The sequence below is a fragment of the Sminthopsis crassicaudata genome, chromosome 6 (genome assembly GCF_048593235.1).
Source record: "Sminthopsis crassicaudata isolate SCR6 chromosome 6, ASM4859323v1, whole genome shotgun sequence".
Lineage (NCBI taxonomy): Eukaryota > Metazoa > Chordata > Mammalia > Dasyuromorphia > Dasyuridae > Sminthopsis > Sminthopsis crassicaudata.
Genome location: NC_133622.1, coordinates 113,343,961 through 113,369,651, shown reverse-complemented (window position 1 = coordinate 113,369,651; position 25,691 = coordinate 113,343,961). Strand labels below are relative to the sequence as shown.

At 35.0% G+C, this 25,691-nt stretch overlaps 1 protein-coding gene across 8 annotated transcripts in view; it reads right to left on the bottom strand.

Annotated features, from left to right (window-relative positions):
- CAMK2D (calcium/calmodulin dependent protein kinase II delta) overlaps positions 1-25,691 on the bottom strand; it is a 345,760-nt gene that overhangs the window by 148,194 nt on the left and 171,875 nt on the right. For all 8 annotated transcript variants that reach the window (XM_074273763.1, XM_074273768.1, XM_074273767.1 and 5 more), the window contains one exon: positions 6,651-6,705. In XM_074273763.1, coding sequence (XP_074129864.1) covers positions 6,651-6,705 — 55 coding nt within the window. The remainder of the gene's footprint in view (positions 1-6,650; positions 6,706-25,691) is intronic.

Genomic DNA, 25,691 nt, shown 5'->3' with positions numbered 1-25,691 from the left:
TTTTCATAAAAATAAAACATGTCAATAAAATTATAAAAGGGAGTAAGGTTAGCAGTCAATGTTTGGAGAAGACAACATATACAACAGCAAAAAAGTAAAAAAAAAAGTAAAGGACTTATTTTAAGGTATATTAAGTAATCTAAACTTTGGGAAAACATAATTATTAATAGAAATATATAAGAAGGGGACCATTCTTAGTATTATGTTTTAGATGAGATTGAGTTTGAGACAATGCTAGAATAGCTATGTATCACTGTCTATTAAGCTGTTTAAATTGTAAGACTACATTTCAGAGATGAAGTTAGACTAGAAATATAAATTTGGAACACTTCCCCATTGAAGTGATATCTGAAGCCAAGAGAGAAACCATAAGACCAAAGACAATAGTGAAAAACAACATTTAGGGAGTGGGATTTTTTTCCCAGTTGTTTTATGTTTTTTAGGTGTTCTGACTCTTTATGACCTTTCTTGGGTCCTGGAGTGGTTTGCCATTTCCTTCTCCAGCTCTTTTTGTAGATGAAGAACTGAAACTAACAGGGTTAAGTTATTTGTCCATTGTCACACAACTAGGAAGTATCTTAGGCTAGATTTACACTTATGAGGATGAATTTTCCTGACTCCAGCTCCCATCCTCTATCCACTGTACCACATTTGATTGTCCCCAGGGGAGCAAGGAGGTAGAATAGGGGGCAAAACAGAAGGGGTCAACAAGAAGGAAAAACTAGGATAATATAACATCATGAAAGCTTAAGGGGTCAGCATTAAGATGCATAGTCAAAACTATGAGATACCACTACACACCTGTCAGATTGGCTGGAATAACAGGGAAAGATAATGCGCAATGTTGGAGGGGATGTGGGAAAACTGGGACACTGATACATTGTTGGTGGAATTGTTAATACATCCAGCCATTCTGCAGCATGATTTGAAACTATGCTCAAAAAGTTATCAAACTGTGCGTACCCTTTGATCCAGCAGTGTTACTACTGGGTTTATATCCCAAAGAGATTTTAAAGAAGGAAAAGGGACCTGTATGTGCAAGAATGTTTGTGGCAGCCCTCTTTGTAGTGGCCAGAAACTGGAAACTAAGTGGATACCCATCAATTGGAGAATGGCTGAATAAATTGTGGCATATGAATAGTATATAATATTATTTTTCTATAAGAAATAACCAACAGGATGATTTCAGAAAGACCTGGAGAGACTGACATGAACTGATACTGAGTGAAATAAGCAGGACCAGGAGATCATTATATACTTCAATAACAATACTATATGATGATCAATTCTGATGGATGTGGCCATCCTCAACAATGAGATGAACCAAATCAGTTCCAATTGAACTGAACCAGCTACACTCAGTGAAAGAACTCTGGGAGATGACTATGAACCACCACATAGAATTCCCAATTCCTATATTTTTGATTTCCTTCACAGGCTAATTATACACTGTTTCAAAGTCTGATTCTTTTTGTACAGCAAAACAACTGTTTGGACATGCATACATCTATTGATACTTTATTTTATTTATAATTTATACTTTAACATATTTAACATGTATTGATCAACCTGCCATGGGAGGGGGGGAGGAGAAGGAGGGGAAAAATTAGAACAAAAAGTTTGGCAATTGTCAATGCTGTAAAATTACCCATGCATATAATCTGGTAAATAAAAACTATATTAATGAAAAAAAAGATGCATAGTCAATGAACAAACTTTTAGAGAAAGAGCAAAAAACAGGAAGGGTGGTAGCTACAAAAAATGAGAGGTAAAATTATGTAGAAGTTGAAGTTAGCCAGTGAGGTCAAATACTGCAGAGTTAGTTCTGAAGTACTCATTATATTCAGACACCTGCAATATGGGGAAAGGTAGAAACTTAACTTCTTATTGTTGGTCCTCTAATAATAGATTTAAATGAATAATAAATTCCCAGAGATTTAAGTTCTGGAAACTTGCCTAAGTGAGATTGATTTCTTTCTTCTAGGTATCACTCTTTGCTAAAATAAATTCCCATGATGCTAAAAACATAGACAGTAGTGTCAATATGGGAAATATATGAAATTCTGAACTGCTTCCAGATTATAATCTGAAAAACTTGAAAAGTTCCATTCCATTCCCTCACCACCATTTGTCATCTATTAGCTTGGTATGTGTCTAAAATTCTCACTATCAAAATGGTTCCTAAGTTATTGTATTAGCTCTAAAATCTTCAAATGCTAGAATGCAATTATGTTCCATTGAAAAAACAGCAAATTACCCTAATGTATTCATTATTCAGAAGAGTTAGCTGATATAATGGTAAGAAGGACAGGTAAATTTTGATGGGTGAAAAAGGAATTCAGAAAGGTAATACACAGGTATAGTGGCCAACTGGGTTTCCATAATAGGTCTGGTACCAGTATGATGGACTCTCTTTTATGTGCAGAGAAATTACAGAATGCTAAAGAAAGGGTGAACCTGCCTGGATCAAAAGATAGGCTGATAAGTGTTGGAACTAGTTTTAGGAGTGGCCATTATATTTCCAAATCAGGCAAGACAGGGAGATTCAATGTAAAAAAGTAAAAATCATAAGAAACATCTAGAATATGGAGCATTATCCCAAAAGGTAGGTCTTGCTGATGTACATAAAGCTTAAGATAAAGGACAATATGAGGTCCTTAGTTATTGAGAATAGCATCTTAATGTAATATATAGGAGACAGGGGAAGAAAAATAAAGACAAACTTTACCGAATTCAGAAAGGTGCTTTCTCTTTTTGTTTGCTTGTTTATTTGTTTTCTTTACTTTTAATCTATCATTTGCATGGAGCCCTACTGGAAAGAATTAATTAAAAATGGAATGATTGAACCTTGTTTATCAGTTAAAGAAACAGAAATATACAGGACCTATACTGTGTACACAGAGGGCAGAGAATTACTGTTTTGCTTTTTAGAAATGGAATAATCATCTAAAGGAGATTTGGTGGGCTTTTAAAAATATTACTTCTTATTAGATTCATACAATTCAAAATTTTACAGAAAGACTGTATAAGTAAAAAAAAAAAAAAAACCTTCCAAAGCCCACAGAGACAAGCCCAAAGAATATTCTTTCTTTAGGAATTCAGGAACTTTCATCCTTGCTATTACATTTGATTCAATAGAATTATTTTAAAGATGGAATTAAGGCCTTTCTATGCAGTCAGTAATAATTAAAACTAAGTATGCTGGGTAGAAAATATGTTTTTATAATAAATGGTTTGTTTCTTTTTTTCTAGAGTTCCATATCATTGCAGTAAATGTATTTTGAAGAATTTAACTAAGAATTCACTCTTTTGTTATCTCAGTCCTTTTAAGTGTTCTTTCTCCAGTAAAATGATTGGAGTCACATAGGTAATAAATGTCAGACATAAGAAAAAACAAAAAGTAAAAAGTGTTCTTTCTTCCTGATGTTTCTAAAGTGGTATGCTCTTATCAGATTTTAGAATCAGTGAATTTTAGAGATTATTTTCAGATTAGAGAGATGAGGAAAATTGAAGCCCAGCAAGTGGCATTATGGATAAAGTGCAGACCCTTGTGTCAGAAAGATGTGTTTCAAATAAAAAATATACAAGTTTTTGATCCTGGGCAAATCACTTAACCTCTGCCTTCCTCAATTTCCTCACCTGTAAGATGAGGATAATAACAGCACCCATCTCCGAGGGCTGTTGGGAGGATACAATGAGGCAATATTTGTAAAGTGTTTTGCAAACTTTAAGGTACTACATAAATGCTATTTAGTAATATCAAATGATATGTCATAGATCACAAGCTGGTTAGAGCACAGATTCAATTCACAGAGCACTGTATTCTGTAAGGAAAAATTGAGGGGGAAAAGCATTTCAGATTTGGAAGATGGACTTATTTAAAAGTGCAGAGGTGGAATATGGAATATCTTATATAGCAAAAAGTAAGCACACCAGGAATTTCACATCTAAGTCTCCCAGCTTTAACCTAATTTATAGATAGTGGATACAGATGATGTATGAGGCAGCTAGGTCTTGCAGTGTGTAGAGCACTGGGCCTGGAGTCAGGAAGATCCAAGTATAAATCTGGCCTCATACATTAGCTGCATGACCCCAAACAAGTTACTTAACCTAATTTGCTTTAGTTCTTCATTCATAAAATGGGAACAGAGTTGAGAAATAAATAGCAAACCATGCCAGTATCTTTGCTAAGAAAACCCCATAGATAATGCTCATGGATAATGTAGAGTCAGACACTACTGAAAGACTCTACAATAACAACAAAAGAGAGCTAGTATGAAGACACAGTGTATTAATTATTGAAGTATGGTCTGAGGACTCTTGGAGGATCTTAAGATCGTTTATGTGGTCATCTAGGGCAATACAATTATAATAATAATACAAAGATATTATTTTCCTATTAAAGTAATCCTTCCTTTTTCAACTACATATTCATGTGAGGCTACATTTTCTTCTTGTTCTTCAGTGAAATTATGTCACAAAAAATGAAATGTAGGAGATATGAAAATCAAGCTGTCTTTATTTGAACTGGACACTAGTGACTTACAAAGTATGCAAAAACAATGCCAATCTTCTCACAAAATTTTTTGTTTTGAAAAATATAAATACTTTAATAATTCTAAAATTGTTTAATCATTTTCAGTCATGATTGACTCTTTATGACCCTATTTGAGGTTTTCTTGGCAAAAGTACTAGAGTGGTTTGGTGTTTTCTTTTCTAGCTTATTTTACAGGTGAATAAATTAAGGTAAACAGAGTTAAGTGTCTTGCCCAAGGTCACACAGCTAGTAAGTGTCTGAGGTCCACATTTGAGCTCAGGAAGATGAATGGTACTCTAGCAACATAACATAGAAGAAGAGAGATTTACATGCACTAAAAGAAAACAAAAGGATGTAAAGCAGGATTTAAGATTAGATAATCTGATTCCTAATTGGAGAAAAGATGATGGATTTTGCAAGTTGGGAGAGGGAGAGGGGAGTTTGAGGTCTTTCCATTCCCAGAACTGGGAGATGCTGGCTAATTGTATCCACCAGAATTTTACAAAACAATAGCTGGATTAAACCTTCTATTTAATGATTTGCAGAAAAATTATAAGAGGGAGGATAATATGTCATTGTTTATGAGATGAAATCTGATTGGTTCTCTTGATTCTCATATCAAACCAACTTCATTTTGTAATCTGCCTTCACACTATTTCTTCAAGATAAATATAGGCTTTATGATCTTGAGCATGTTAATTTCTCAGAGTTTATACCTAGTAGCATCAAACTCAAATAGAAATCAGGATCACTAAAATGTTTATGAGGATCTGTGTAGGCAACTTATTTAAAAAACTCACACAAACACATATATTTAAATTAATTAGTTACATATTTCTCAATTACATTTTACTTTAGCTCCTGCCTTACTCCAGAGAGTTGTGGGCCATATCTGGTGTCCTTCTCCCCTCCTTATTTGACACCTTTGCTCTAAGCCAATCCTATTTGCAGAGAAGTTTTGCAGATCTGCATTGGTAGAGTGAATTTCCTCCTTAGGTAATTTTTTTTATATTTATGAAATCACATATCTGTTCCCTACCCCTACAGTTATGAAACTTTTACCATAGAAAGGCCATAAGCACATAATGATAGAAAGCACTGGATTCAAGTCCTGGTTCTGGAAATAATATTGATTTACCTCATGCAAAGCTGCTTTATTTCTCTTCCTCATTTGTAAAAAAAAAATTGTAAAATGATAAAATAAACAACTTTAAGGCTTTCTCTTCTTAAATTGTCAACTTAGAATAATAAATTTTTTTGAATTCTGACAGCTTCTTCATCTACAAATGTAGACTCGATAAACTTTAAATATTTTAAGTAATTTTTAATCTATTAAAGATTTAGTTAAATGCAATATCAGCATATTTCAAATAGTAGCATTTGTTTACATTTAGTAACTTTCATCCCTTCAAATCCTTTCACTTTCTTTTCTGAAGTGGAAATCATGCCAACCAAAATTATATAATGCCTTTTATTTTGACAGATCTAAATGTGCTTTACACAACCTAAAACAAACTTGCTCCTGGCTTTTGGATGGTTCAGTAGGTTTCTGTGTGACATGCATTATTCATATATATGCTTCATTGGTCACTTAGTGCTGAAAAGGGAAAGGATCCTGGCCCTTTTGCACATATGATATTTTTTAATTACAAAAATAAACTGTAACCCAAAATAGATTATCTAGCATAAGGCGTATAACAGTAATTATTCTAGGTTCTAAACTTATCCACCAAAATTACACATGTTAGCATCAGGAGGAAATATCATTAGGGAATTTAATTTAAAAAATCCTTAGGAAAATAAGCACAGGTTAATTGCTTTATAGTTCAAAGCACAGGTGATGCTTACTTATTCAATCAAGAACGTTAATTATTAACCCAAAAAGCTAACTTCCATATAAAGGTGACTAATAATTAATTTTGTTTCAAAGAAGAAGAAGATATTTATTGATCACTTCTTATGAAAAGGCATAGCTTTCTAATGCTTGCTTAATCATCAATTAAAGCTTTCCAATGACAAGAAACTCAATTTACTTTATAATTAAGTCCAACCTGATTGATTTAAAAGAGCCAACTCAAACATGCCAACACAGTATAAATGTAGGGATACTTACAAATCAAAGACTAAGTAATGGAATCCTTCTTCAGATATGCTGTCATGAAGTCGTACTGTCAGGATGAAAAAGAGAAAGAGGTTTACTATTACCTGTCTATGAGACCATCATTATTTTTAGTTGAAATCATCTTTCGCTCCTCCTTTTCCTCCACTCCATGTAATTAATGCTATCAACTTTGGTTATTTCTTTGAAATGCCCCTCCCCAATCCTTAACCCAATTTGCCTTTATTTTCATCATCCCCACTATGACTCTGCAAATTTTGGCCTTTCTCATGTCACAGTTGAATTATTCTGATAGTTTTCTAACTGATTTTGCTGTGAAGCAGCCTTGCGCTGCTTCAATCTATCTTCATACTGACATCATTTTAATCTTCCTAAAATGTTTTGTTCACCTAATTCCCAACTGCTGAAAAACCATCATTTCCCATTACTACCTATATAAAGTCTATATTATTGTGATATAGACTTTTGAAGGTAATATAACAGTCTATCCCTAAATTATCTAATTTATATCTTCCTATCTCAATTCAATTCAATCCAATGATTGTTCATTTGTTAAACAACTACTAGGTGCCAGGACATGTTCTAGATCCTAGGAATACAAAGACAAAAGCAAAGTTTTTGGTATATTTAAGAAGCTCACATTCTATGGAGGCACATAAATGTTATATGCCTCACATAACATTTAAATAAATGGAGGAAAGGAACAAGTATTTATTACACACCAATTATATACTATGCACTATGTTATAAATATTAACTTATTGGATTCTCACAGCAACTTTATAAGATAAGTACTATTATTACACCCATTTTGTAGCTGAAGAAATGAAAGTTATTATTGATCATCACATACTCAGCAATGATTTTTCCCTTCCTCTAGTCTCCATATAACCAGTTGATTTCCAAACAATTCTTTGGCACTCATGGCACTGTTATATTGTACTTATATGCAGATGTTTTCTGAATTAGATGACAAAAACCTAGAGGGCAGAAAGTATATCTTAGATGTATACTATGTTTCCTAGGTTTCCTGAAAAAGCACTAGGCATACTGAGTGGAATCTTGCTAAAATGATACATGAATTACAACTAAGAAGTGATTGTGGCCCTGGAAACCCCATTCCAACCCTATGAGATAGGCAGTGAGATTAAAATGCATTCCCAATAATGACATTGCAAATGAAGGTCAGAGATTTATGCTGAATAATACATTTCAAAATGAACATCTAAGTCCATAGTCACATAGTTCTATTGGAATGAAGTCTTGAATCAAGATCCTCTGATTTATGCATCTTTTTGAACTAACAATCAAATTAAATGAATTCCTGGATCTAATGCCCTCTTCAACTTTGGGGTACAGTGATTGTAAAGAGATGAAAAAACTCTTCATTTCTGATCTGAACCTCTTTCAAAGTTAGACTCTTTGGAGATTTTTTTGTCATAGTGATTTTTGCACTATGTGACTATATTTTTTATCACTATGTGATTTTTTTTTTTTACATATTCCTAAGATGGTATATCAATCAAGGAATATATGAAATATGACTATAAACAATGAGCTTGCTCCTTTTTATTTGGAAACTGAAGATGAGTGATTATAAACCGAGCCATATTTCAATGTCTTTAAAATTGGAATAGTTCTAGGTTATTTTCTAGGTTATCTGATAAGACTTTGGATAAAAACTATGGTGAATGTGCCAGCTTAACAGTTATGACTGATGTCAATCAAATTATCAGTCAATTCTTGTCAATTCAAAAGCATTTATTAAACACCATCTCTAGTCATCTTGATTTATATCTGGCTATTGGACCCAGATGACTCTGAAGGGCAAAGTGAGGCAGGTGATCTTGCATAGCCCTTCTTTACTTAAATCCAGTTTATTTGCACAGCATGGCATCACCTCCCTGACGTCATGGTCTACTTTGAGAAGGAAGAAGAAACAATAACAACAAACACCTATACTAGGTATACTATACTATAGTACTATAGGTACTATACTATAGTACTATAGGTACTATACTAAGCACTTGCTTTCAAGACTTTCATAGTCTAATGATGAAGACAATAAGTAATTATAATACAAATACATACAGCATAAATTGCAGCTAATCTTGGAGAAAGGCACTAGAATTAAAGAATTTTGTGAAAGGTTTCATTTTCATTCATTGTGAAAGGAAGATTTTAGCTAAAACCTGAAGGAAGCCAGAAGTAAGAAACTAATTTAGTAATTAAGTGATGTTGTTATTCAAATTACTCAATCCACAATTCAGTCACTAAAGTGCCAAAGGGAAGTTTGCATTAGCACAAAGTCTCCCACATAGTAGATGCTTAACAAATAACTATGGAATTGAAATGAATGGTATTTAAATTTCTACAAGAGCTTGAATTTCAATATATCTTACCAGGAAGAAATTCTATCAACTTTGGTTTAAATTAGAAAGGACAAAACAAAATAAAATGAAATCCTCTCATCTCTTAATTTGCATAAACATTTATCTTTGAGAGTTATTACTTTTGTTGTTTGATTAATACAAACCAATATGTATATCTTCATTTTTTAGAAAATGAACAACTTGAAGGATTTAAAATGCTTTTATCTTACATTTCTATATAACTAATTCAAACACAGTGAAGGTTAATATTGGTTTACTTTAGGAGAAAAAATTAACTTTTATAGTTTACTAGAACAGTAATAAAATATTAATGTTCTAGGATATCAATTTGCTTTTTGTCATAATACTTATCATAGAGCCATCACTTTTATTTTTCTGTCTTGTTAATAAGCATTAGCACTATGCCAGGGATACTTTGTAAAACAAGCAAATAATTTATTTTTATTGAGAGAGAAATTATTACTTGTATAGAGGATATTTTAAGGGAAAAACCCATAAGCAGACTTGTAAACACAGACTACAGATAAAAAAAATCAAAATATTGTTATTATAGGTAAAATAATAATCCATTTGGAAAGTAATGCCTCCAAAACAAATATTATAAGTTTAGTGGTTCTTCAATAAAGCATAATTAGAGCAGATGAAAGAATAATGTAAAAAATGATGAGACAATGAAAAAAAATGCTGAATAAAATGCATCCTTACTCTAATAGGGAAGGGAAAAAAAAACTGCAAAAAGCACTGTGTTATAGTGGAGTGAATACTAGAATTTGAGTGAAATTATTTAAGTCCAAATTTCAACTATGCTATTTACTTCTTGTCTGACATCTGGATCTCAGTTTTTTCAAGGTTGAACTAAATAAACTATGGATATTTCTATTTCAAAATCCTATTGAATTAACATTTGTACTAAAAAGTCTATATCAATTGAGAAACAAAGCAAGCTTCTTTTAAGGCTGTAAAGCTGAGGGATGTAGGGATAAAGCTGAGAAAGAGAACTGATCAATCTCATTAATTAACACGGTGTGGCTCAGAATGGTGAGTAGTCACCATTTAATAAAAAGCTGGAGGATCTCTAGGAGCAAAGCAGAAGTTTATTGTATGTTCTCTGGTGTCTTATCAGTCCTTGGAGCAGGCAATCAAAGGGGGGAGGCACCTTCAGGGACAGGTTTGACACTTTAAATAGTCCCTAATGCAAATACCCCTCCCACCATTGACCATCATCCTCATTGGCTGAAGGAAGGTCTTACATTCTAAACATTGGAACTACCCAAGAAATTGAATTTGACCAATAAGTACACAGTTACCCATATTTGATTGAAATAGGGAGAAAATTATGTCATGAGAGTATAGAAGGAAGGGGACTTAAGTATGCCCTTGAGTCAATGGTCAAAGACCTTCAGGCCTACTCCAACTCTGAAGTAGATGAAGCCTTATTGGATGTTCACAACTGTCTTGAGAGATTTCACCTCATTTCATTCAGTCCTCCCTCTTATTTGTACACTGAGATCTCTTCAAATTTTTGTAACATAATTTCACATTCCCTATCTAGTTCCTCATCCCCTTCTGGCTCCTGTCGGTCTTCTTGGGCCACTGGCTCCCTTCCTTGTCCTTTTAACGCTATCAATCTAACAGACTCTTCAGCTTTCCCTTCCAACCTAACATTCTGGATAATGAGTTTTGTACTATTTTAGTTATCAATCGAATCAAACAAGATATGCAGGTAGGGAATAATATAACACTACTAAAAACTATAAAGCCAAACCAAATAAGCTGCTTCCACCAGCTTCCCCCAAACCAAGACCACCAGGAAGTACTCAACGGTGGAATCCAGATCTGTACAGGAACATGAGGAAGTTTCCTAATGTGCTTAGTGATTTCTTTTACTAGATTTCCATTGTCATCAATCCTTATACAACATGTTGATAAATTTAGTTTTGTACAAACCCCCCTTTCTTCAGCCAACAAATAATCCAGCACAAGTCTATGCTGTAAAAAAGTCTCTCTGGTTTGAGTAGCTTGGTCAGCCAGAAGATCTAGAGCAATGGTCCTCAAACTTTTTAAATAGGGGGCCAGTTTACTGTCCCTCAGACTGTGGGAGGGCCGGATTATAGTAAAAACAAAAGCTCACACTCTGTCTCGGTCCCTCAGCCCATTTGCCATAACCCAGAGGGCTATAGTTTGAGAACCCCTGATAAAGCCTTAGCTATCTGATTGGTGATAATCTGTACAACAAGTCTAATTATTCTGTTCAACATATATATTGGGGTTCTATATCCCCAACTTCCATCTTGAGCCCAGGTGGCTGGCCCATACTCATTAACTATTCTTTCTGGAGGCCAGGCCTCACCCCAACCATTTGCATCTTCAATCTGGGTAATGGAGGTATCTAAACTCCGTTTCCCTCTTCCCAAGTCATCATACAACTGAATCCCTAAATATTTGTCTGCCTATTCAGGAAGAAAGAAAAATTTTGAGCTTCTTAATCCAATATAACAAATCCCTGTCCAATTAGGAGGTAGGTGAGTTAAGGCACAGATCCAATAGTGGCCTGTTACAGCAGGTTGTTCCCTTGAAAATATGTCTGAACTATTCCTAGCAAAAGGGTAATATTACTGGTCTCTCGTCCCTAGGGGACCTCCCCCCTCAAAGGTGACATACTGACATTTCCATAAACCTTGCTTCTTCTTCCAACTACAATTGACAGCTGGCCACTGATCTGTTAGGTTGGAGGTACTCCAAAATGTGGGAAACAGAGGCCCATGTTTCCCAGGTGTCCCTGGGGTGGCATTGAACCAACCCCATTGATAACTGTACCTACTGTATGTCTTCCCTTTCCTCTTATTCTCCTTTGTACAACTTAATACATCCTACTCTATTTCATTACACTCAGCTGTAGTAACCTGTCCATAGCGATATCCTTATTCTCCTCCCATTTCTGGGACAGCATCCAAAGTGCAATTTTCCAATCCTCCCCACATTTCAATTGAGAATTCCTCCCCATGTCTCGCCAATATTTAGACATTTCCATACAATCAATTGTCTTTGGCTTCAGGTCCATTCACATAATACTATTTCTCAGCTTCAAATCTTACACCGTATGATTTAAGCAGTATTTCCCTTTCCCATCTTCTATCAATGGCCACTGGCCTTTCTCTTCTAAGTTCCAGAAACCAGTCCCATTATGAATTTGAGAATGGTTACTGAGGATCCAGGCTGAGCTTAAGGGGACAAGTACTCAGTGGTCATTGGCTCAATTGTTGGGATCTATCAAAAATCCAACAATCTGATAAATTAAAAGTTCTCCCTACATTCTGCATGAGCAGGAGGAACTGATTCTCATCACTGGAAGGTAAAGGTCTGATTTCTGTGCAATCATGACTATCATGAGGAAATAGGTAAATGCAAAGCCCAGGGAAAGCCCCATGTGGTTCAACTATTATTATACTGTGAGGTAAAGGTGAAATCCTAGGGGAAAATATATCAGCTTCCAAACGGGCAAAGAGGCCCAAAGTAATTAATGTAAGAAAAGAAAAGTCATACATAGAATGTTACATTGTACTTGGTTCAGAGATTGTGTTCCCATTCAATGGATGCTCCCTGCTCAAATGTAATTTGAGGTCTCCCTTATCTTCAACTGTCCATTCTGATAAAGGTGGTGCCACAGGTCCTTTTGTTCTGGTGTGGGGTGTCCAGCCTCGCTCCTGGGTCCGAATTTCAGTATCTGAGGTTTGTATCACCTGGTAAGGTCTGTCCCAGCACAAAGTCAGCTTCTTATTCTTCTAGCATCAGATAAAAATCCAATCTCCAACCTGAATTCTATGAACAGGGAAACCTAGGGGAGGAGTCTGAGCTATTAACCCTTTTGTTGTTGTTCTTGTAAACATTGTACCAATGATCTAACTTATCTCTTAAGAAATAAATCCTTTGTCTCTAAATAGGGTCCCAGTTTCCCTCATGATAAGCCTGGAAAGGATGGCCATAAGATAGTTCATAAGGTGAAAGTCCAATATCTCTACATGTTTTGGTTCTGCTTCTGACCACAGTGAGAGGAAGGCATTTTAGTTCCAGGTAGTTGGGTCTCTAAAGATAATTTAGTGAGTTGCTATTTTATTTCTTGGTTCATCCTTTCTACTTTCCCAGAAGAGGGGAAATGCCAAGGAATATGGAGATCCCAAGTGATTTCTAAGGCCCTAATCAGATTCTGCAATACTTGGACTGAAAAATGTGTTCCCTGATCCAAGTCTCCACTACTCCACTCAACTCTCCACTACTCCATATCTGGGAATAATTTGTTCTAATAAGACCTTACTTACTGTTAATGCAGCTGCTCAGGCTGAGGGAAATGCCTCCACCCATGAGGTCAGATGGTCCACTATGACCAGCAAATATTTGAGATGACCCCTGGTGGCAGCTCAGTGAAGTCCACCTGGATGCTTTGGAATAATCTGATTCCCGGAGCTTGTCCCCCTTTCAGGATCTGGCATTGAGCAGCCAGGTGTCAGGCCATCGTATATGGCCGGGGAAAACATACCTTGTCAGTACAGCATCACACAGGCTTTAGACATCCCAGTGACTGCCCTGGTGCTGTTGCTGAAGGACCTGCCTCATACTTGCTTTGGTCAGTACCTCTCTGCTGTCAGGTAAGAGCCATCATCCTTCTGAGTTCTCAACTGCTCCAAGAGTTGAGGCCTTCTCTTTTCCTTCTGGTTAAACTGGGAGAGGGCAGACTAGGGGGAAGTACAGGTATCAAGGCCATTATATGAGAAATCTCCTGGTCTCCAGCTCCCTTGGCCTCCTCATCTGCTAATTTACTTCCCCTTGCCACAAAAGAATTTCTCATATGATGTCCCTTTACGTGTGTTACTGCTGCATTGCTAGGAGCCAGAATGTTTTCCAGTCCCTCTCTGATTAGTGTGTGGTGGACCTTACTATTACTTTACCCTTACTATTCACAAACCTGTAATGTTCTTTTGGTTCAGTTTTCTTGGGGTCTCTGGGAACAGCCTTCTTTTCAGTTCAGTAATCACCATAAGAACAAATCCTTTGTTATCTCTTTCCTGGGGCTGGGCAGTTTTCTGGAGCGCCTTTCAGACCAGCCTTGGTCTCAGTGGGGGAAGTGCAGGAGGCCAGACCAGCCACCAGGAGACTGACTGAAGGTGAAATGAATTTTTGTCTCCTTGGCTCTGAGAACTTCTAATGTGCTTGTCTTCTGTGGCTCTCAGTCCCTGCTTATATGCTCCACATTCAGTATAAACCAAGCATTATATCTCTAGGAAACCATTATTTGTTGTAAGATTAAATCAATCACACTTAATCATGCTAAACTAGATAACCATTATCATCAATTCCACTTAGTACCTTGTAAGAAGTTCAGAGTTCTGGCCCAAAACATAAACCTTCTTTCTTCACAAATTTTTCCAAATATATGAATGACACCCCAGGAAGGATGCTCTTCTTGTGAGAAAAGAGAATTCAAAATAGACATTTCTCCCCAGATGAAAAGATTAAGGCCCAGGAATTGATCAAATTGTTCTCTTAGCCCGGTGGGATCTTCTATTAAGGGCTTCATTTCCTTCTTAAAGGTCTTGACTTCTGTGGTGTTCAGGGGAACATTCACATAACCTATACCTCCCTGAGCCAAGGGAACTTCTCTTAAGGGATACAATTTAGGTCTTGGGATTTTGGGTTATGGAAGAGGATAATTTTGGATATCCCTTTGAATTTGCACTAGAATTCCTTCCTTAGTAAAGCAAATGGCCCTTAGTGGGGCCTGGGTGGGGTTAATTGAATTAAATCTTCCAGTGCCCTCCAGGGCCCTGAAGGGGCTGATTGAATTAAGTCCTCTCCTTCCCTTTCCGGTCTGGAGGCCAAGGCTTCCTGAGGTGGGGCCAAGTATGGAGGGGGGAAAGGTAACAATGGGTCCCATTGCTGTCTTTAAAGTCTCCTTCTTGCCCTTTTCATTTTGATTCTTACTCAACATTATTGGGGCTCTAGAAAGCCAAAGTCCAGCATGTACTGCCTCCTGGATTAACAGATTCTTTACTATTAATATTCAAATTTAGTTTTGGGCACACGCAGTCTTCAAGGAAGCCATACTTAGGCCAAATGGTTCTTCTACCAATATCATTGTTACCCGAGACAAAACAACAATGCCTTATAATGTTTTTCTTGCATTTCCCTTTATATTTTGGCAGTTTGTTCCATTTACTTAACTTATCTCCCCAGGGACTATCTATAGGTATTTTCTGATCATTTTTCTCATTTTGAATGACTAGGACTGGACTATACCCATTGAATTTGGATGGAATCTAAATTCCAAAATGCCCAAACACATCAATTATTGCCAAGTGATCTCAGTTACCCAAGAAAGCCTATCCTATCCTGTCTAGAACATCCCTTCAGATTCTGTAACTTAACTCCAGGGGCTCACAGGGGGTTTACTTCTGGGTTGCTGTGCTGCAAATTGCTTGACTGATCTGTCCTCACATGGAGCTGGTCAGAATTTTTACTGCCGAGTTTCTCCCTTTTGCTTTGCCCTGAGTTTCTCCACTCAGGGCCCACTTTACCTTGGGGAGCAAAGAGAAGCCCCTTGACGCTGGCAAGCTGCCTAAATCAGGGCAGGGTGACACCTGCTAGCACCCAAGAGTTTGCCTACTCACTAAATCATGTGATCTGGACTAGCCCCCAAAACTATGTCACTCAGAATGGTGAGGGGCCATCATTTAATAAAAAGCTGGAGAGAGCTCTAGGAGTAAAGCAAAAGTGTATTGTACATTCTCACAAGAATATATAGCAAGCAATCCAAAGGAAGAGACACCTTTTAGGACAGGTTTGACACTTTAAATATACAAATACCCCTCCCACCACTGAACATCATCCTCATTGGCTGAGGGTCTTACATTCTAAAGGGGGGAACTACCCAAGAAATTGAACTTGACAAATAAGTACATAGTTACCCATATTTGATGAAATAGAGAGAAAATTATGTCATGGGAGTATAGTAGGAAGGGGACTTAAGTATGCCCTTGAGTCAATGGTCAAAGACCTTCAGGCCTACTCAAACTCTGAAGTAGATGAAGCCTTACTCAATTTTCACAACTGTCTTGAGAGATCTCACCTTATCTTGTTCAACACTGATGTGAACATAAAAAAAAAATCTTAGCAAAAATACTATATAGTGAGAGTATGTGAGATTCATATAAGAAGAAAAACATTCTAAATTTTACTGTATGAATATGAAGATAACTATATTTTTTAAAACTACTTATTGTGAAGTGGTTGGAAGGGAAGAATAGATAAAGAGGAAAAGCGGCATGGATGATATTTCCTAAATATACTGGAATTTATCCTTATAGTAAATGGATTAAAATCTATAGAAAGCTTCTCATTAAGTGGCAGCAAATTTTATACATCATTGCTTTATCTAGAAGCTATGACTAGCCTTAAAACAAACAATCAAACAAAACAAACAAAACAAAACACTTTGGGATTCCACAATTATTACCTAGTGATGGTAAAATAAATATTTTGAGCTGTAGGGAGAATGGAAATATAATTCTCAAAAAGCAATTTCTCCATTTCAGTACTATTGATGAAAAAAATATGCCAATTACTAGTGTATTTATTTGACAATTCATTTGGTCATTAAAACATGGCCAAAGGATTCATTTTTTAAATACTTGCTCTAAGAAAGAGTACTAAATCAAAAGCTCCTGAAAATACATGTAAAAAAAAAAAAAAAAAAACACCTTTATAGAACCTTAAAATTAAATGATCTTTTATATATTTTCTAACATTTTGAGTCTTATTCTTGCTTTTCATAATGGCTTTATATTTGGAATCTATAAGAACTTTCAAGCCAGTGAAAGCCATCTTAGTTACCTCATCTCCTTTGTCTTCCCAGTAAAATTCCAAAGGCTAGCAGCAGTTAAAATAGGTAAGAAAAGAATATGTTTGGGTGACCTTTGACATTCCCATTTATACAGTCTCCCATTCCATCAGGTTGCTTTCTGGCTTCCCAGAGCCCCTAGTTGATGTATTCTCCATAGACTGATACTGAGCTCTAAATATATTCCTGTTTTCTCTTCCCTCACCAATTAACTTTCTAGGAATAAAGTCTCAGATAAATTAATTTTCAGTGATGTATTCATGACACCTTATGTGTTACCCAGCCCAGAAATATATTTGCATTTCAAAAGAGGGCTTACAGAGCCAACAAAGCTTTTATTTCCTTTCACTGAGATATCTAAAGAATACCCACATTTGCAAGTCACATCATTAAGCACAACCTCACTTGCAGTAAAGAAGGAGATTGGAATCACCTCCAACTCTAGCTCTATATACTATAACCAAGTTACTTTACTTACATGAACTTTGTGCTTGCTCTTCTTTGAATAATCTCTTAAATTTTCTTTCTGTTCTAAAACTCTTAAGTCTATAAACATAAACTTGTTCTTCAAATTGAAAAAAAAATGCTTCCATTTCTGCATAATGAATATTGGGGTATGAGACTATCTCACCTTTACATATAAATCTAACTGTATAATGTTTATATTATTATAAAATGCAGGATACAAAACTGATTTATTGAGTGTAACACAAATAGCAAGCAATAACCAGCATCCTTGCCAAAGGGATTTTTATAAGAGATGTGTCTTCTGGAGAGATCTTTTTGGTGTCTCTTTCTCCACCCCAAAAGAAGCTTTTAAGATAGAAATTCACTTTCCTAAGTTTCAGCCAAGTTTTAAAAATTTATTTTGAGGATCCATTATTTCTACAGCATTAGCCTATCATTTATTGATGCATAATGTAACCTCTCTGAGCATTAGTGAATGGTCTTCACCAGTTGGCTAATTCTCATAACAAACAAACATTTCATGATTACAGACATACATTTATTCTAATTATTTCCACTTCCACAGAATTTGATCTCATCTGGTATAAACTGTTAGAACCCAGAGTCACTTCTGCATCTCTGTGGAAAAAGATGTATTTATAACCACCAATTAGGTTTTTATTTTTAAGATTTGGTCATGGATTACATTCATAAATCAAAGGACCATCATAATTTCTTGAACTTCTCACCCTACAAGTTATACCCACTTCTGTGATTTTCTCACCTTGAAAGATCCCTAAACATCCATTCTGAAGAACCACTAGATTATCTAATGTTTATGATTTCATTCCTTTCCAAATTGTGATCATGACTCTCCTGGATCTATGAGATTTCTCCATTCCCCTGACCTTTGTTTTATGTAGTTTCTTCTTTCAATTAGAATTTAAGTTATTTGATGAAGACAGGGATATCCTTTTTGTTTGCAGTAGTAATATTTACTACTGGGCAGAGAAAATAATGTTTAATAACTGCTTGTTGACAATTTGAAAGGGATCCTAAAAGTATTCTAGTTCAATCCTCTTTGTTGTAGTACAAGAATAGTTCTAGAAGCTCATGGCAGAAGAGGTCCTTGAGGAAGGATCACCTAATTAGCTAGGTATCATGGACAATAATCACACAGGATAGGCAGAAATAGATTGGTTGCAATCTGTATACCTGTATACCTAGTATGAGTGAAAGTACATGTCAGTGCTGTGTTGACTTAGGAATCTAGGTTATTTTGTGCTAGTAACAATGAGTAACAGTCTAAATCTATTTTATAACTGATAATTCATTTACAAAGGCAGCTGGGTGTTGCAGTAGACAGAAAACTGGGCCTGGAGTTAGGAATACTCATCTTCCTAAATTCAAATCTGGTCTCAGATACTACTATGGGACTCTGGGTAAATCACTTAACCCTTGCTTGTGTCAGTTTCCTTATCTGTAAAATGAACTGAAGAGTCAAATGGTATACCACTCCAGTATCTCTGCCAGGAAAACTACAAATGAAGTCATTAAGACTCAGACACAAGTGAAAAACAACTGAACAATACATTTACTATTTAGAGGCTAGGCCTTGTAAATGCCTTGATTTGGGCTTTATTATATCATTAATTTTTTTTTCTTCTGTAACAGAAATTCCTTTTTAGGAGAAAAATAAATAAATGGAGAAAATTATATCATTAATTTTTTTTCCTTCTGTAACAAATTTCTTTTTAAGCAAAAAATAAATAAATGGAGAAAAATGATATAGGGAAGTATCTCCCAAACAGAATTCAATACTATTAAAGGACAAGGTTGCTAATGTTATGATAAGGTCAATAAAGAAATTCATACAGAATAGATTGTACTATATAGCCCATAATCGCTGTTTGCCAAAGTTTACCAATATTCCTGTTACAAAAAGAGGTAGTCTCTCTCTCTCTGTCTCTCCCTCTCTCTCCCTTTTTCAGCTTCCCTATGTACAAGGAAAGGAAAAAAATTAGATTTAGTTCACAGCCGCAATGCAAATATGATAGCTTGCAAATAAGATTCTTTTTATAGTCCCATCAGTAGTTAATTATAATTCACAGCTACAGTAAGCTTCAGCCAGGTTAGGCTATCCAATCTGCCAAACCTCTCCCTATAGGTGAATGCCAATATTATGTTCATTATAAATCCAAATCTTTCCTCTCTTCTTTTTTGTTAGTCCAAAACTACTTTCAACAACCTGATGTCACCACTCTAGAGAGAAATCATAGCTCAAACTTGACTTTATATAGCATTTGTGCACATAGATGGTCATCTCTAGAGAAAAGTTATTTCAAATGGCAAATGATAAAAAAAGTATTTTGAGAGCTAGGATAACAATCAAACTAACTCTCGTAGAGAAGATAGAAATAAGTCTGTGAAGGACACTTCCTATTATAGGAGAAAAATTTGAAGTCCTGAATGTAGTATGTATACACACACACACACACACACACACACACACACACACACAGGTCACTAAAGCAACTTGTAGCTTTTTATAAAATGGAAAGCACTTGTTTAGATTGTCCTTAGGGACAAAAAAAGTAAATCTACTCTCTTCAAGGATAATTTAAATATGGATTGGGAGAAAAAGCTCTCCCTCTCTGTCTCTTCTCCTACTGGGTCAGGATCCTTTTTTCCCCCTCCTCTTTTCTATACTCTCTCATTAAGTAATCTCAACTTCCAAGAATTCAATTATTATTTCTATGCAGATGAATCTCAGATTTATATATCTGGTTCTATTTTATCTTCTAGGGCATCTAGGTAAGATAATATGCTGCACCTGGAATCAGGAAGATAAGTCTTCCTGAGTTCAAATGCAGATTCAGACATTATTAGCTTTGTGAAATTGGGTAAGTTACTTAACCCTATTTGCCTCATTTTCCTCATCCATAAAATGAGCTGGAAAAGAAAATGGCAAATTATTTCTGTATCTTTGCCAAGAAAATCCCAAATGAGGTCATGATGTCAGGCATGACTGAAACATGACTGAAGTCTTTGTCCTAAACACCACATTCCACATCCATTCAACTGCCTACTAGACATTTTAAACTGGATTAGTTTTCTCATACTCAAAATGCCTAAAACAGTACTCACTAGTATTTTCCCTAAAGGGAAGGAAATAAGCTCTGTGTGTGTGTGTGAGATATACTCTGCCAAATGCTTTCTTACAAATAATATCTCATTTGATCCTCACAGCAACCCTGTGAAGTACATGGGATTATTATTACCCTTAGTTTGTAGTTGAGAAAATTGAGGAAAACAGAAGTAGCATGCTCAGTGTCAAACAGTTTGTAAGTACCAAAGATCACATCTGAATTCAAGAATTCCTGATTATAAGCCTAGTGTTCTATGCACTATCCTGATTCTTACTCCCTCTTTTTTAAACATTCTGATTAATGTCAAGAAAACCAGATTCAGAGACTACACATCAACCTTGATTCCTCACTCACTCACATACACCACCATTTTCTGTCTGTTTATCTCTATAATATCTTTTCTTTTTTATTATTATTTTTTATTAAGGCTTTTTATTTATAAAACATATGCATGGGTAATTTTTCAACATTGATCCTAGCAAAGCCTTCTGTTCCAAATTATCCCTGCCTTCTCCCCATTCCCTTCCCTAGATGGTAGGTAATCTAACACATATAACATTTTTTCTATCTGTCACCTTATCACAGCTTGTCACAGCTACTGACCTTCTTCAGATCCTCAACACCTCTTATCTGGATTGGCAATAGCTTTTTGATTAATAGAAAAGAATTTAGATACAATAACATAAGAAATAATTAAAGAAGATTGGCTTTAAGTATTAGAACAAGAAAGGATGAGAAAAAAACCACCATTCACCATATGAAAGAGATCCTAAGAGGAAAATCTGTAGGAATATCATAGCCAAATTCTGAAATCCCCAACTCAAGGAGAAAATAGTATGAACAACAAGAAAAAAACCCAACAAAACAACAACAAAAAACAATTTAAATATGGTGGAGCCACAAATAGAATTACTCAAGACTCAACAGTGGTCACATTAAAAGACAACAGGTTTTGTACCACTATATATCAAAAAGCAAAAGAATTGCAGTATGATCAAAACTATAATACCCATCAAAGTTAAGCATAATCCTAAATAGAGGGGGGGAGGAGTACATTCAATGAATTGCCAGACTTTCAGAATTTTGTTACAAAAAGATTCGAATTTAATAAAAAATTTGACATGTTAAGAATCAAAAGAAGTAAACATCAAAAATTAATTACACAAGACTGAATAAGAACAAACTGCCTATTTTATTTATTCTGTGAAAATGTAAACTACAAGCCTAAGATTGTCATTAGTAAGTGGGTAGATCAAAAGAAAAATTGGGGTAGAAGTGAATATAATTCTAAAAAGTAAAACCGTGTAGGAAAAGATAAAAAGAGTAATTTACACAAACAAAATGTAAAATGAAGAACATAGAGAAATTATAAGGGGAATAGAGAACTAGTATTTCTAGAACCCTACTCTAATTGGGAATGGGCTAAAGAAGAAACAATATATACACACGTATATTCATACACACATATACATCTGAAAGCCTTCTAAATTCAGAAATAAGAGAGTAAGGGAACAGGAAAAGGTGGGATGTAGAAGGGTGTGTAGATTAATGAGGATGAGATAAAAGAGGGAACCACATATATATTTGGAAGAGTATAAAAATCTTCTAAATTTGGTTATTGTTGTTGCTGTTGTTTGTCCTTTGTTCTCAAAGAGGATTGTGACATAGGGAGGTGACTCTATGATATGCAAGTAAAATAGATTTAAGTGAGGGAGGGCTGTGCAAGGTCACCTATCTCACTTTCCCCTCCAGAGCCATCTGGGTCCAGTGGCAAGACATATATCAAAATGACTAGAGATGGCCCTGGATGCCCTTTGCTTTTTTAAACTAAAGTCTTCAACAGGTCTCAGTCTGACTAAGGCTGTACCCATTCTGTGATTAAGGCTAGGTAGCAATTGAAGCAAAGAACCTCCTCTTTCACCTCATTTAAAAAAAAAAAAAAAAAAAAAAAAGAAAGAAAGAAAAAGAAAAAAAGAAAAAAAAAGAAAAAGAAAGAAAGAAAAGAAAATCCAAAAACAATAATCAAAAATAATAAATAAATTAATTGATGAATCTGGGAGAGAAAGACCCTCAGAGTTTCTGCCAAGGCAGTAATAACTGCTATTCACATTCAATCTGAATCAATCAGGACTCAAACAATAACCAAATGGGGATTGACCTAAGTTCTTTTGGTGACCAATGACAATCACAATGGTTTTTGTTTAGGCCTTAAGAAAAAAAAATCTTAAAGATAACTCCAGGTGAGTTTATTAAAATTATGTTCAAACTAGAAGATACCATGGAATATCTAGTGATGAAAGCCATGTTAAATCATGGTAAGAGTGAAAAGTCTTACATCTTGGGAAAGTTATTGAAAGTGAAAATATTTGAGGAAGTCTGCTCATAAATCAGTAGTTAATTGCAATAAGTCTTCCACTTTGGAAAACATCTAAAGGTTACCCCACCTCTCATAGGAGTGCATCTTGTTCTTCTGAAACTCCATCTCTATCTGTACAGTTATTTATCCAAAGCTATGGCCAAAGTGATCAGTATTTTTTCTTTTCAACCTTTCCATGAATCCTTAGGTTCTGCTTTGATACTGTTGTTTAAGTAAGACATTAGCCAATTTACCAGAAAAAAATTATTAAGTGTAACACTCTCCAGAGAAAATGGAAGCTTCTAGAGAACAAAGGCTATCTCTTATTCATCTTGGATTCTTTCTCATGCCTGCTTAAGTAGATGCTTCCCACCCATGTTTTGCTTTTAACAAAAAAAAATATTTACTTTTAATACACATTTCTTTATGAATCATGTTGGAAGAGACAAATCAGGACAAAAGGGAAAAAAAACATAGAAGAAAAAAAAACAGAAAAAAAGAAGTGAACACATTCAATCTCCATAGTTCTTTTTCTGGATGTAGATGGAATTTTCTGATCAAAGTCTATTGGGGTTGCTTTGGATCACCACTGAGAAGAACCAAGTCTTTCATAGGTGATCAATCATCGCATATTGTTGCTGTTAATTGTGTACAATGTATTCCTGGTTCTGCTTGTTTCACTTAGCAACAGTTCATGTAACTTTCCAAGCCTTTCTAAAATCAGCATGTCAATCATTTTTTTATAGAACAATAATATTTCATTACCTTCACATACCGAACTTTATTCAACCATTTCTCAATTAACTAAAGAGCTGCTACAAATATTTTTCCAAATGTGAGTTCTTTTAGTGGCACTGCTAAATCAAAGGGTATGCACAATTTTATAGTCTTTTGGACATAGTTCCAAATTGTTCTCCAGAATGGTTGAACCATTTTACAACTCCACCAACAATGCATTATTATCTCAGTTTTCCCATGTTCCCTCCAACATTATCTTTTCTTGTCATCTTAGCTGATCTGAGAGGTATAAGGTAGTAACTCAGAGTTGTTTTAATATGCATTTCTTTAATCAAGAGTGACTTAGAGCATTTTTTTCATATGAATATAGATGATTTAAATTTCATCAATTGAAAATTGTTTATTTCCTTTGACCATTTATCAGTTGGGGAATGAAGTATATTCTTATAAATTTGACACAGTTCTTTATATATTTTATAAATTAGACCTTTGTCAAAAACACTGGCTGTAAAGATTTTTTTCCCAGCTTTGTACTTCCCTTTTAATTTTGTTTCCCTTGGTTTTGTTTGTGCAAAACCTTTTTAATTTAACGTAAATTAAATTGTCTATAAAAGTTGCCTATTTTGCCTTTCATAATTCCTCCCTTATCCAAAGACCTGGTATGCAAATTATCCCTTGCTCTCCTAATTTGTTTATGATATCATCCTTTGTGTCCACATCCTGTACCCATTTTGACTTTATTTTAGTGTGGGGTATGAGATGTAGATCTATGCCATTTCTGACATACTGTTTTCCAGTGTTCCCAGTAATTTTTTGTCAAATAAGTTTTTATTCCAGAAGCTGGAAGTTGGGTGTTTATCAAATACTAGATTACCATAGACCTTTATATTGTGTTATACATATCTAATCTATTCCATTTTGATGACTGCTGTTTATACTTTAGTTTTAGGTCTGATACTGCTAAGCCACCATCCTTTGTATTATTTTTCCATTAATTTTCTTAATATTTTTGATCTTTTGTTCCAGATGAATTGTTATTATTTTTTCTAGTTCTACAAAGTAATTTTTGGGTAGTTTGATTGGTACGGCATTGAACAAGTAGGCCAATTTAAGTAGAATTGTCATTTTGATTATATTAGTTCAACCTACTCATAAGCAATTGACATTTTTCTAGTTGTTTAGAACTAACTTTATTTGAGTAGGAAGCGTTTTGTAATTGTGTTCATATAAGTTTTGGGTTTTTGTTGGTAGGCTAGACAAGCAAATATTTTGTCTACAATTATTTTAAATGGAACTTCTCTTTTTCTCTCTTGCTGCTGGGCTTTGTCAGTAATATATGGAAATGCTGATGAGTTGTGTGGGTTTATCTTATATCCTGCAATTTTTGCTAAAGCTGTGAATTTTTTCGAGTAGGTTTTTGAATGATTTTCTAGAATTCTCTAAGTATATCATCATATTATCTGCAAAGAGTTTAACCTTTCATAATATATATTTTCCCCCAGTTTGCCTTTCCATGCCTCTCTTGAGTCTTGTGTCTATAGATTAAATTTTCTATTTAGTTCTTGTTTTTTTAATAGAAATGATTGAACGTCTCTTATTTCATTGAAGATCCATTGCCTCCTCTGAAAGATGATGCTGAGTCTCACTAGGTACACTAGGTAGTTAATTCTTGGTTGCAATTCCAGGTCCTTTGTTTTCCAGGATATGGTATTCCAGGCCTTCTGATTCTTTATTGTTAAATGTACCAGATCCTGGGTAATCCTAACTGTTTCTCCTTGATAGCTGAATTGTTTTTCTCTGGAATTTTGCAGTATTTTTTCCTTGAAGTTGTAGTTCTGGAGTTCTACAAAAATGTTCCTTGGGATTTTCCTTGTAGAATCTCTTTCTGAAGGTGATTTTTGGATTCTTTTAATGAATATTTCCCCTTTGTTTCTAGAATATTAAGGCAATTTTTCATGATGATCTCTTCAAGAATACTATCCAGGATCTTTTTTTGGTCATGGCCTTCAGATAAACCAATAGTTTTTAAATGATCTCATTTGGATCTATTTCCAGATTGGC